General features: G+C 42.5%; 1 protein-coding gene across 1 annotated transcript in view; it reads right to left on the bottom strand.

Moving 5' to 3' along the window:
* Window positions 1-14702, bottom strand: part of Mthfd1 (methylenetetrahydrofolate dehydrogenase, cyclohydrolase and formyltetrahydrofolate synthetase 1) — a gene marked incomplete in the record, with an annotated part of 83545 nt that overhangs the window by 45875 nt on the left and 22968 nt on the right. Inside the window, 5 exon segments of the mRNA XM_017802939.2 lie at window positions 576-712; window positions 3613-3713; window positions 3839-3975; window positions 8366-8419; window positions 9720-9779. Coding sequence (XP_017658428.1) covers window positions 576-712; window positions 3613-3713; window positions 3839-3975; window positions 8366-8419; window positions 9720-9779 — 489 coding nt within the window.

The raw sequence follows: 14702 nt of genomic DNA, 5'->3' as shown, positions 1-14702 counted from the left end.
CTGAGGATGTGGCGCAGTGATAAAGTGACTGCTAGTATGAGGGAGACCCCAGGTTCGATCCCCAGCACCCACCCCAGAGAAAAGGCAACAAAGAAAAAACTGCACACCCTCTTTTGGAGCACCCTTGCCTCCAAAGCCAACACTCTCATAAATGCAAGATCTATGCCAACCCTGCTGCCTGTATTGCCGATCCCTGTCTGCCATGGGACGCGCTGGTGTAGAAAGTACATGGTCAAAACAGTCTGCATAGCCAGGTGAGATGGCGCATGCCTTGGGTCCCAGCACTCGAGAGGCAGAGGCAGATGGATCTTTGTGAGTTCGAAGCCAGCCTGGTCTACACAGTGAGCTCCAGGCCAGCTGGGGCTACAAGAAGATCCTGTCTCAAAAAGACCAAAACAAACAAACAAAAAACCCAAAACAAAACAAAACAAAAAACAGTTTGCACAAATGTGGACAAGGTGGTAATTTGAATTTGTTACAAACTGACTCAAGGAACACAGGGCTGCTGCTGGGGTTAAGTGAGATGAGGGTGGGTAAGCAGGCACCGGATACCTACTCTACTCTGGACAGCCTACCTCCTTGTCCAGATTGGCAGTCTTGGAGTGGCAGGTGGTCACTGTGGCATTGTTCCACAGAAGCAGGTCATGCATTGGTGCACCAACTATTTTACTGCGCCCGACCACCACTGCGTGCATTCCAGCAATCTGCACCCCTGGAAGAGAAGTCAGCATGCATCAGAGTTGGGAGAAAGCAGCTGCCCTCCTTTGCATGCTGTGCAAACAGAAAAGAGAGCAAATGGACAGAAGCAGAGTCTTCGCATCAAACAGAAATTGTCCCCCAAACACCCCTTCTTTGGTAATCATGTTCGAGCTTTAGGGCTGCAGCTACAGATTGCGATCTGCATACTGTCCTTCTAGCAGTGGGGTTTGGAGAGCAGCTTAGGCCAAGATGCATTCACTGAGTCATAAAGGAGTGGGAAGAAATCCTACACTCAAAAAAGAAACCCTGACACACCGCTAACAGCCATATGGAAGTAGTTATCAGATTAAATTACATGGGCAAAATAGTCATAGAAACTATGGGGTATGGAACAGGGTGGAGAGAAAAAGGAAGAAATTAGATTAGCATCAGTAAGGCTTTCCAACTTTGGTAAGTTTTTATTCATGCGGTTTCTCATCCAAATTTCGCATCTGGCTTAGGGCCTACCCCAGGGTTATTTGCAGGGAAGTGATGATAAAGGGGAAGTTTAACTGTACTGGAAAGCTTTTTTGCTGACTCAGCACCCATTCCCCTGCCACCGTATCAACATCCGTTTTTTCAGTGTTGAGGACTCGAATCCAGGGCTTCATGCATGCTACGCAAGGGCTCTACCACTGAGCTATACCCTGAGATTTGTTTTTATTTTGAGACATTAAGTTGCCCAGACTGACCTCGAACATTCTCTATGGCCCAGACAGACCCTGAATTTATAGTCCTCCTGCCTTACCCTCCCAAGTAACAGGGATTACAGGCATGCACCAGTCCCCACCTAGCAATGTTCTTTTCAGAACTGACTCCCACTGCTCCAGGGATAACAAGGGCAAGTACCCACTACCAGACAAGTGTCGTCCCTCACCTCCAGGCCAAAGTTCCAGTTCCATGACTATTTGGCATGAGAACGGACAGAGGGCGGTGCTGCCTAGGGCCAGCAGGAGGGGTCTAAAAATAAGCTGCCCACACAAAAAAGAAGCTGAGAGGTCTAGAGACCATGGGCTTCCACCACATCAAGGATGAAAGCTATGAAACCCTGTGTGAGACAGCTTAGGTTTTAGATTATGTTTCTAATATAAAAATCAACTTTACTGAGGCTGGAACAATAGCTCAGTGGTTAAGACTTGTTGCTCTTGCAGGACTCAAGTTTGGTTCTCAGCGCCCACATGAGCTGGCTCACAAGTGTCTGTAACTCCAACTCCACGGGATCTGACGCCCTCTTCTGGCCTTGGTGGGCACCCACATATACTTGACATACACTCAGACAGATATATGTACACATAAATTAAAAAATAGGGGCTGGAGGGATGGCTCAGTGGTTAAGAGCACTGGCTGCTCTTGCAGACATGGTGGCTAACAACCATCAGTAACTCCAGTTCCAGGGGATCCAATGGCACCTTCTTCTGACCTCTGCAGGCACTGCACAACATGGGTACACTTACATACATGCAGGCAATATACTCACATACATAATAATAATAATTTTTTTTTTTTTTTTGGTCTTTTTGAGACAGGGTCTCCCTGTAGCCCCAGCTATCCTGGAACTCACTATGTAGACCAGGCTGGCCTTGAACTCACAGAGATACACCTGCCTCTGCCTCCCAAGTGCTGGGATTAAAGGCGTGTGCCACCATGCCTAGCAATAATAAATATTTTTTTTTAATTTAAAAATCTTTTAAAATTTACCAATTTTATCAGAAAAAGATTACCTCTTATATAATGTTAGCACCATAATTATCTAGACCAGAAGTAAAATCTCAAAGTTTGAAGCATTAAAAATGGCTCAATGGTAGAACAATTGACTAGTAGGTTGGAGTCCCTGGTTATATTCCCAGCACTGCAGACTGATCAATGAATCAATGAATCAGCCACACCTTACTGTATCATTTAGGATTCGGTAGAGACTTTCTGGCTACCTTAAGGCAACAAGAGTTTCACTAGTACAAGGAATTAAGAAGCCAGTAGCTTCTTAGTCATTCATGGGATTTGCTTTTATCAACTTGGAATAGATTGTTGGTTAAACATGCTAAAGACTTTAAATTGTAGGACTGACTGTCATAGCAGTGCCAAGACTTATGGTTGACCTTAACTAGCCAACCACAGATACAACTTTCATTACAAGGCTGGCCTAACTTCCCACTTGAAACTTCTGACCTACTTCTTTCAGACAGAACCCATTTCCTTGCAAAAAATAAACTCTGCTAAAAGTATTCATAACAAAACTAAAATACTGAGGTACAAGCTATGCAATGAAATAACATGGGGCGACTGTTCACAATATCCATTCCAGCCATCTGTCTAGTGTTGGAACCATGGTGGGGACTTGGTGCTAGTTCCAGGGACAGGGACTTTCCACTTCATTCACTTCATAGTCTCTGAATCCTTACTGCCACGTAGGACTTTCTTTTTTTCACAAAAATAAATTGTTTTGCACTCACATAATCCTGAGTTCAAATCTTGGTTCTGTTGTCTACTGGACAAAACCCTTATCTCTGAGCCTGTTTATTTTTGTTTCTTAGTGCTGAGGACTGAACCCTAGGCCTTGGCTTTGAGACAGATTCTCATTATATAGCCCAGGATGGCCTCAAACTCATGATCTTCCTGCCTCTGCCTCCAAGGACTGGGATTACAGGTGCTTCTACAGCTCCACTGGCTTTGAGCCTGTTGTTGAAGAACAGCACTTGTTCTCCATAGGGCTGAGGAGAAAACTGAGAACTTAGGTAAAGTGTCTAGTAGATGGGCATTTTTGCCAATCAAGTCCATTTCCTTATGGCTCACTGTTTACTTCCTCTGTTATCTCCACACACCAAGACAGTCTCTAAAAAACAGTGCCTTCCTATTGCTTGGTTTGCTCATTTTTACCTGTCTTTTTGATGAGTTCCAAGCATCCTTTAGGTGTACAAGGAATGAAGCAGTCATTGAGATCACCTCTGGCAAGTTTTCCAGCGCTGACACTAGTCAATCTAAAACAATGCAAGAAATCAAAGCAAAGAGGAAATAAAAGCAGTTAAGTCTCTATTCTTTAGAAACAAAGATGGTATGTTTCCAAAATCTAAATAAAATCCAGCAACCCTATCATGTAACTCACCCATCCACATCCTTTTCAGGAGCAATAGCATTGATGACTGCCTCAGTATTAATCGGATTCTCTGAATCTAAAGGTAGCTGCACTATGAATCCGTGGACAGAGGAGTCTTCATTCAAGGAGGTGACATACTTTAACACCTAAAAGTAATGCCACATATAATTTGTACATCAGAGACACTCAAAGGGGGAGAAACTCTTTTCTAAGGCACAACCCAAGTTGTTCCATTTCCCCTAAGAGGTTAACTGTCACCTTTTCAATGTACCTCCTTCCTTGAATCCTGAGTGCAGCTCTATTTTGACAAAGTCTTACCATAATTTGGACCTGCGATGTCCCCCAAAGCTTACATGTTGAAGGCTTAGTACCTAGCCTGTGGCAGTATTGGGAAGGTGGGGAACCTTAGGGAGGTAGGGCCTTGTGGAAGGAAGCTGGGTCACCGGGAGAGCATCTTAGAAGCAGGTACTGGGATACCAGTCTCTTTCTCACCGTCACCCTCGCTCTCCCTCTGCCTCTCCTTTGTAGCTACCATAAGCCTGAGCAGACCTCCTCCATCACACATTCTTGTGCTGTCACAGGTTCAAAGGGAAAGAGCCAAGTAAGCAACTATGGATCGAAACTTCTGAAATTGTGAACCCAAATGAATCTGTCTTCCTTATAATTTGATTTCCTGGGGCTAGAGAGATGGATCAATGGTTAAGAGCATTGGATACTCTTGTAGAAGACCCAGGTTTGATTTTAAGCACCCACATGACAGCTAACGACTGTGTCCATAATTCCAAGGGATCCAATACCCTCTTCTGACCACAGGCAATATACAACACAGGTGCATTTACATGCATGCAGATAATACCCTCATACACATAAAATAAAAATAATAAATATAAAAAAAGTAATTGATTTCCTTCTTACAAGCTGATCGCTTTAGTTTGACATCTTGTCACAAGAATAGAAAAGTGACTAACATAATCTAACAGGTGTTTGCTAAGATTCTATCCAAAAAAGAGCTAAGAGAATCAATTGCTTATTATTGTAACAGCAAGCAATAATTTATTACTTTAACAAGCCCATGTTACAAACTCCAAATCAAGAAACAGAACAACCCTTTTGGTCTCTGTTGCCACCACGGCACCTATGAAAGAGCTGTGGTGAAAGGGAGAAAAAAACAGAAACAGGTTCTATTTAGCAGTGTGTGGTGGTACACACTTGCAATCCTCATATTCAGGAGGCTAAGGCAGGAAGATTACAGATTTGAGGTCAGCCTGGGCTGAAAAATGAGACCTGTCTAAAAATATTAATGAAAACAGGGCAAATAGGTATGTTTTTTAAAAATTTAAATATTTTATTATTTTTATTTTATGTGTATGAGTGTCTTGCCTGCATGCATGTAAGTATACCATGTGCACACAATGCCCATGGAGGCCAGAAGAAAGCAATGGATCCCCTGGCTGAAGTTACAGATGGTTGTTAGCTGCTATGTGGGTGCTGAGAATCTGAACTGGGGTCCTTTACAAGAACAGTCAGTGCTCTTAACTGCTGAGCCTTTGCTCCAACCCCTTAAAAGTTTTTTAAACAACCAACTGAAAATGTTGAAGATGCTCTATGATTATAGTATCAACTATCCAGCCAAGATTGAATTCTTTACATAAAAATAAACAGACACACCAGGTATGGTAATACATGCCTTTAGTCCTAGCACTAGGGAGGCAGAGGCAGGCAGATCTCCGTGAGTTTGAAGCCAGCCTGGTCTACAGAGTGAGTTCCAGGGCAGCTGAAGCTACAGGGAAACCCTGTCTTAAAAAAGACCAAAAATAAAGCCAGGCATGGTGGTGCATGCCTGTAGTCCTAGCACTTGGGAGGCAGAGGCAGGTGAATCTCTGAGTTCAAGGCCTGCCTGGTCTACATAGTGGGTTTTAGTACAGCTCGGCTGCAGGGAGACCCGTTCTAAAAAAAAAAAAAAAAAAAAAAAAAAAAGACCAAAAATAAATAAATAAATAAATAAAAATAAACAGGCACATCTATCTCATCAACATGAAAATTTGCTTGCCTTTAATAAATGGTAAAACTGTATGTATACCAAAGAATTGTTTTAAAATAAGTTTCTTTGATTTTTTTTTAAATCAATAAATGTTTTATGCACTGATTTTATATTCCTTTAATTCCAGGGCTGTGTGAAAATTTCTCAGGTGAAAAGGCATAACAAGTAGACAATATTTAGGAAGCCCCACTGTAGAAGATGGAATTGTGGATGCTGCCCATGTCAAGCAGTTTCCCCCAGAGAACTAGAGTAAATGGGAAAGCTGGCCGTCTCAGTGGGGACAACAACCACCGAGGAGCAACTGCAGGAGCTGTACCTTCCTTCCCAAAAGGTACTTGAAACCTCTCACAAAAAGTATGTGAAGACAAAAATCTGCATGACTGGCTATATGCAGTGTCGACAGCGTACAAGAGGGATGGATTATATTCCTTCCAAGTCAATCAGGATGAAGAGGATGAGGGAGGTAAGGATTAAAAACACATGTATCTGGAATATCTTGTATGAGTTCACGAACAAAACTTGGAAATAAAGGTAAATTTTTTGTGTCTTTTTGAGTCAGGGTCTTCCTGTAGCCCCAGCTGGCCTGGAACTCACTATGTATGTAGACCAGGCTGGCCTGGAACTAACAGAGATTGGCCTGCCTAAAGTAATCTTAGAGCATGCCCCTCCCCCAAGAAATGTCCATTCTAATCCCCTGAGGTGTTTTCTGGAACTTTCTCTTTTTCTTTGTGCCACAACAAAAGTAAAATTTTTTAAAAAAGGAAGGCAGGGCTGGAGAGATGGCTCAGCGGCTAAGAGTACTGGTTGCTCTTGCAGAGGACATGGATTCAGATTCCCTGCACCCACATGGCGGCTAACAACCATTTATAGCTCCAGCCAGGAGATCCACCGCCCTCTTCTGGCCTTCATGGGCACTGTATGCACATAGTGCATTTACATGTACACAGGCAATACATTCATACACATAAAATAAAAAATAAAAATTCCAAAGAAAAATTTAAAAGGAAAGAATAAAAATAAAAAGGAAGGAAAAAGCAAATCTGATGAATAGCAATGTCCTGTAACCCTTTCTCATAATGTGATAGCCTAAGCTCCTCCATTTTGTGTAAGAACCACCATCTTGGTGAGCCATCCCAGAACCTACCCTGGCCCAGCAGTTCCAGAAGAGCTGACCCCAGAAGAACACACCCACATAATCCTGGGAGGCTCCAACTGAGACTTATCTGCTTTTGTGACTACTTGCTTATCTGGCTTCTGTAACTGCTTGCTTGCCCACCTACAAGAACATGTGATGGCTTGTTTTTGAGTTAATCTTGTACTAACCAGTCAGGGTATAAACTTCACCTTTACTTTCCTCTGAGCAAGTGCTATATTCTCTAAATTGACTCAAGGAGTGCAGTCACTGGAAAGCTAAATAAAATGGCTGATTCAGAACTTTTTGAATCTGAGCAGTCTTTTACCAGTGATCTTGAACTCCCATAATATAATCACATGTTCTGCCATTTGTACCTTGCAACAGAATGCCAATCACTGACTACTTGAAACATGCCCAGTGCAACAAAGAAACTGAATTCTTTTTTTATCTATTTCCTTCTAAATATAAGTAGCCTCATGGGTCCAGGGGCCTCTGTATGGGACACAGAATACTTCTAACCTAGAAAGTTCCTATTCCTTCCTGTCCCACTATAGCTAATCTCCCTACCTACAAGCAACCGTAATCCTGACCTTAATCCCCACTGATTTGTTCTGTCTTTTGTTTTTCTTTTTGGCCCCTCTGTACTATGGCTTGGAGATAGGGACTCATATTAAGGGTTCCATCACTGAGCTTCTGCCAACCCTCAAGCATCACATAACATAAACAGAATACACGTCTGGTTTTTAAACTGAAGTTAACTACAGATTAAAAATCAGTTTTTGGTTTTTGCTCCTTCTTTTTGGTCTCCCTGTAGCCCCAGCTGGCCTGGAACTCACAGAGTTCCAGATCTGCCTGCCTCTGCCTCTCAAGTGCTGGGATTAAAGGCATGCACCATTATGCCTGGCTTAAAAATCAGTTTTAACCAAGGGATCTCAGCTGGTCTGGTGATGCAGGCCTGTAATCCCAGCTACTCAGGAGGTGGGGACTGCCTGGGCTATCAAATGGGTTCAAGGCCAGCAAGGGCAATTTGGTGAAATCTTGTCTCAAAATAATAAAAGGGCAGGGGTTGCAGCTCATTGGTAGAGCACTTGCCTAACATGAGAGGTCCTGGGTTCAATCCCTAGAACAGGCAAAAAAAAAAAAAAAAAGTGATATGGAGGGAAGAGCACCTATAAGCAGTCTTTGAGAACCAAATGTCCACACCTAATGACACCACCACCTGCACTGTGGTATATCTGAGGACCTTCTGGCCTTGAATTACCTGCAACATGTATCTCAACCCCTAAAGCTCCACTAATGCACAAAGCAGACAGGAAGGCCCTCAAGCCACCCCCTCCACAATCCATTCATAAACGCTCACCTCAGACTCTGTGCATGATCTTGGTAATTTAATGTGAGTGGCTTTGATCCCAATCTGCAGAAATGAACATAAGAAACAGGTGAATGACAAGAGACCCTGAGACATGGGCCTGTTTCTTTGAAGGAGATCACTAAGACAAAGGGGTGTCAGGTGTCATTTCACCCTGTGTGCTCACAAGAATCAGTCCGCCTCTCCAATCACTGCATTCACCTGTCCCCACTGCACTCAAGGCAATTCCATGTCTACTACCCTTGCTCTCTGGATAGAAAACTATCAATGAGCAAACATGTAGGGGTGAGTTAGTCATGACGGGTCACCCAATTCTGACCTGCCAAACATATAAATGAGGTGGTAGAGAAAATTCTTCGAACAGCTAGGAGAGCAAGCATTAACCCAGGAGAGAATTGGAAAGTTCATTTATTCTTTCTCATACACGAGGTCCCAGAATTAGAAACAAGGGTGTCAAGATTTTCTGGGCCTCGAACAGAAGTACAGATAGGGCTTAGCTAGATCTTTTTATGTCAACATTTTATGGCTGGCACCTGGGCCCTATGGCTTCTTCGTTTTTTTTGTTGTTTTTTTTTTTCTTTTCGGTCTTTTTGAGACAGGGTCTCCCTGTAGCTCCAGCTGGCCTGGAACTCACTATGTAGAACAGGCTGGCCTTGAACTCGGATCCGCCTGCCTCTGCATCCCAAGTGCTGGGATTAAAGGTGTACGCCACCACGCCCGGCTGCCTCCTTACTTTGATGTGCCACATGATCTCAAGAAAATTCCTTCCTGAGCTCACTTGACAACCATAACTTATAAAGTAGGCATGGGTCAGGACATCTGCTGCCTTTTGATCTGTAGCTAGGTCAGGCTAACTAGGCTAGGAATCGGTTAGTCATTGCAGTTTACAAAAACAGGTATCACTGGCAAAGTTTAGATATCTGACATATTTGATCTATTCTTTTCTTAGAATAATTGGACCAGGTGCCTCATTAAACCATGTGGCAAATTTTCCATTTTCTTAGTCTCACATCTGTATCAGTAGTTAGACATGGCAAGCGAAAGGCATCACAGAGCTTTAAAATATTACAGAGAAATAAAACATCACTGAGTTATAAAACATTACAGGGTTGCATTTTCAAGATATCTACCCAGTAACCAGAACAAGAGAAGAGGAAGCTTCAAATGGCCTAAGCTTATGAAGACATAAGAATACAGTTAGTTACAAGAATACAATTTTTCCTTATCAGAGGGTCTGCTGGTACCAGGAAAAGTTTTGTGGGGAGGGACACAGGGGGTAAGGGGTTACCCACAAAACCTAGGGCATTGTGGGAGATGGTAACAGTACCCCTGTTCTGGGCTTTACCTCTTCAGCAGCCTTCAGCTTCACATTTATATAAGGATTGGAATCATCTCTGTTGCCAACCTGGAATAATAAGTAGATGCAAATCAGACGATCAGGGAAAGGCAAAGCATACAGAAAAAACTTCTACAACTTTAGTTTGGATAAAATAAACGTCTGAGCTGTGCCACTTTTGCTGCAGAAAACTTTTACTGAAAACAAAGGAGGCTGCAAGGAAGGCTGGGGAGTGGGATGGGTGAATGAACACAAGTGGCATTACCTCTGTACCCTAAAACAGGGCTTGCCCAATTCTCACTGACAAGGCCAAAAGAAAGATAAAATTAAGCTGGATGGGGTGGCATGCACCTGCAGCTTCAGTTACTCAGGAGGCTGAGACACGAGGGTTGCTGAAGTCCATTCGCTAACAGCCAGTTTGGGCAGCAATAATGATACCCTACCTCAAAAAAAAGTACAGCTGCTACTGTGCTGTATCTGTACTGGAAACCAAGCAAGAGCGCGACAGGCCTACCACAAGTGTGGAATTTCTGCCGACATGCTTAGAATAGGGCAAGATGGGATGAGAAATTTATCAGACAAGAAGACATCAGAGAGGTGGGAATACCCAAGGGCATGTGCCACCCCTCCCTTACCTACAGGGCAGTGGAAAGCTCTCATGCTCAGCCTTTGAACAGCTTATATAAAACAGACACCCAGGGGAGAGGACAAACCAGTACACACCATGGGGCAGTCAGACCTTTTAAATCACAACCTCACTATACTATCTCTCCATTTCTTTAATCATCAACATCCTTGCAGCCTTTATTATAACCAGTTATCTGTCAAAAATTTATCTCAAAAATATTTTTCCATGTTCCAGTGGTCAACATCTCTCCACAGTAAGTTTTGCTACTTCCAAAATTGCTGAGGGCAAAGTGGTAGTTAACTGAAGTCTCAATCGTCTGAACAGGGCCCAGGTAGACAACATTTCGAGATCTTTCCTTCCTGTGGAGCCAGTCCCCTGTTGTCCTCAGATCTCAGGGGCATGGCCTGAATCCCAGCTTGGGCTGTCCCTCATTCATGTACTTCTCTGCTTTGTGGACTACTTTAAAATTCAAAGGGACCAGAAGAGTCCTTTGAAGGGGAATTTGAGTCTTGGGGTTTTGTTTTGCTACTTTTCAGTGCTGGAATCAAACCGGGGCCTTCTCCATGCTACTAGGTAGGTGCAGAGCCTGAGCTACATCCCCAGCTCTAACATTTGATAGAGAAAATGATTATATAATCAATGATAGACTGGATGTAAGAATGTTTAAAGAACATTAAATTCTTGACTGGCAGTCAAATGGGTGGGTGGTAGACTGGTTTCTCAGAACACATCTTAATCCCATTATGATTTATCAAGAATGTTACTTAAGCATTTCATCTGGAATGCTAATCCCTTTTGTTCAAACTAGTTGTGTATTATATCACATAAAAAACACAAGCAAGTTAGATGTGGTGGCACACATTTATAATTTCAACACAAGTTGAGGCAGGAGGGGGACTACCATGAGTTCAAGACCAGCCTGGGTTTCATGTAGCCTAAACTGGCTTTGAATCCCCTCTGTAGGTAAGGCTGGCCCCGATCCCCCTGTTTCCGCCTCCCAGGTGATAGGATTGTAAATGCTGGCCCTGCTTTTTAGCTAACTCTTTTTCTAAAGGGCCAGACAACATATTTTTAGGTTTTTTAGGTGTCTCACTATGCAGTTCTGGCTGGCTTCAAACTCACGGAGACCTGTCTGCCTCTGCTCACCAAATTCTGGGGTTAAAGACATATACTGCAACACCACTTGGTGAATTTTAGATTGGGGGGCCACATATCCCGTCACAGCTGCTACTGCTGCTGCTTTAAAAAATGCTTTTTGATTTATATGTTTTGTCTCCATGTAAGTATACCCGTAAATGCAATACTTGGTGTGCACGTATGTGAGTGCAATCATGTCATACAATGCTTGTGGAGGCCAGAAGAGGACATCATATCCCTTGTAACTGGAGTTATAGATGGCTGCTAACCACCGTTCGAGTGCTGGAAACCAAACCCAGGTCCTCTGGAAGAGTAGCAAGTGCTCTTAACCACTGAGCCATTTCTCTAACCTGCTTGCTACTTTTTGAACCCTTTGCAGCTCAGCAGCACTTGGACAATGCACTATATTAATCCCTATTTTTACATCATACAATATCTTGATACTGGTCAACTCATTAATTTTTCTGTTTTGGGAACACAACCAGTTTGAAGGAAAGAGAAAACAGTTATATAATCAATGATAGACTAGATGCAAGAATGTTTGAAGAACACTAAATTTTTGACTGGCAGTCTAATTTACTCTTTTTATCATAAAACTATGCATTCTGTAGGAAAGAGTGAGTGTACCATACATAGAACACGGAATAATTCCTGATGGGAAGCAAATATTAGCTGTTATATTATCGCTAATTAACATTTTAAATGGTAAGGAACAGAAGCACAACTTCATTTGTATCTTTTATGAAAAGTCAAGCCTTGATTTCCTATAAATACTCAGTTATCTGAGAAGTTACATGTACATTTCTAGAAAGAAATAAAAGAGGGCTGGTCTTAGTGGTGCACACTTGGATCAGGAGTTCAAGGCCAGCTTTGACTGCATAGCAAGTTCAAAGATCAAAGTCAGCTTGTGCTATATGAGGCCCTGTATCAAAAAGAGAAAGAGAGAGAGAAAGAAAGAAAGAAAGAGATGGAGAGGGGACATGATTGCTCATCAGGAATGCTAAGCTCTGATATGTGAAGAAAAGTGAAAAAGAGAAAAGAAAAGGAAAAGATAAGCCATCTTCTGGAAACTCACCAATATGACAAACACAAGGAAAAGAGAGGCACCCACTATAAGTTCTCTAGATCTTTTAGAAAACAGGGAGTTGTCCCTTTGGCCACATATATGCGAATCTACAAAGGTGATATTATAGACACTAAGGGAATGGGTACTGTTCAAAAAGGAATGCCCCATAAATGTTACCATGGTGTGAAAGAAAGTGCCCAGAAAGAACTCCAGCTGAATTTCTTACAGGGCTGACCAACTGATTAACTGATCCAGAGCCTATTCACAAATCATCTGGGGACATCTTTAACCCCATAAACAGCCACATCTTGCTTACCACTGTTTCTGAATTAACATTTTTGTGACTAATAAAACTATTAATTTAGCAGACCACTAGGTCTCACCAATCAAAAAGCTAAGCATGTCATCAGATAGCATCTGAGACCTATAGACTCCCCCCCCACACTTTGCTATCACCTACCTACTGAATGTATCCACCAATGTATTTGAAAGTATCTTGATATATGACTTTTCTTTGTTCTGTTACTACAAAAACGTAATGTAACTGTTAGCATGCTGGAACATGGAATTTGGGGCAACCTGAATGTGTTCCTGGACCATGGTCACTCATATTGGTTCCAGAATAAACTATCTCTTATTCCCTTGAAGTGCTGCTGGAGTCCAGCATTGACAATGGCAAAACTGGAAGAGTCTAAGTGCCACTCAGCAGGCTGTTTGGCATTGTTGTAACCAAGCAAGTTAAGGGCAACATTCTTGCCAAGAGAATTAGTGTGCGGATTGAGCACATTAAGTACCCTAAGAGCTGAGACAGCTTTCTGAAATGGCTGAAGGAAAATGACCAGAGAAAAAGGAAGCCAAAGAGAAAGGAATCTGGGTTCAACTGAAGCGCTAGCCTGCCCCACTCAGAGAAACACTTGTGAGAACTAATGGAAAGAACCCGAGCTGCTGGAGCCCGTTCTCTATGAATTCATGGTTTAATGTACAAGAAGAAAAAAAGACACAATGTTAAAAAAGAAGAAAAAATATTCAACAAATATATCCTTGGGCCAATATATCATGATCATCTTTTTTTTTTTTTTAAATAATCTATTGATTCTTTGAGAATTTCATACAATGTACTTTGATCATATCTCCCCCTCCCCCCCATCTCCTTTCAGGTGCACCCCAACCTCCCTACCCTTCTCTTGCTTACTTGTTTGCTTTTTGAGTGTGTGTGTGTGTGTGTGTGTGTGTGTGTGTCTGCATGTGTGTGTCTTTTTGAGACAGAGTCTCCCTGTAGCCCCAGATGGCCTGGAACGCACTATGTAGTCCAGGCTGGCCTCGAACTCACAGACATCCACCTGGCTCTGCCCTCCAAGAGCTGGGACTAAAGGCGTGCACCACCACACCCAGCCAGATGGAAGATCTTAAAAGAAGCAGATTCCATAGGACAATGGCCCTGTGGAGAATGAGATTTTTGTTTTGTTGTTTTTGAGACAATGTCTCCCACAGTAGCAGGCTGGTCTTGAATTCCTTGTCCTCCAGTTTCTACCTCCCATGTGCTGGGATTACAGGCATGTACCACATTGGTTTAGGAATGAAATCTTAAAGATGACCTTAGGTCTCTGGCATGAAGTATAGGAAGATGGCAATACCCCAGGACAGAAAAGATACAAGGCCTGAGATAGAGATTACATTTTAGGTAAGCCTTTTATCTTAGATGTTAATAGATAATAGATTGTTGACTCTGGTGCCAAAGAACAAGACTAGAACATTCTTACTGCTGTTACACTGGCAAAGAGACATAAGCTGTAGAAATTGTTTATATAATAGACACTTGTGTAATTAACAAATTTTATGTCAATTCTGGTAGTCAATTTTAAAAACAGAAAGAAAAAAAATATTGCTATGAAGACATTTGGAGTCAGGCACGGTGGTGTACACCTTTAATTCCAGAGCACTGGGGAAGGCAAAGGGAGTGCAAGGCCAGCCTGATAGTGAGACCCTGTTTCAAAAAAAAGGGAAAGGTTTGATTAAAAGAAGAAATTAAACTGGGCTCGATAGCACATACCTGTAATCCCAGTACTTTGGAGACAGAAACAGAAGAATTACAAATTCAAGGTTATCCTTGGTTACATAGTGAGTTCCAGGCCAGTCTGGAATACACGAGACCCTGTCGAAC

Source organism: Nannospalax galili, unplaced genomic scaffold (assembly GCF_000622305.1).
Source record: "Nannospalax galili isolate Female #2095 unplaced genomic scaffold, S.galili_v1.0 scaffold285, whole genome shotgun sequence".
NCBI classification, from domain to species: domain Eukaryota; kingdom Metazoa; phylum Chordata; class Mammalia; order Rodentia; family Spalacidae; genus Nannospalax; species Nannospalax galili.
This window is presented reverse-complemented; position numbering and strand designations above follow the sequence as displayed.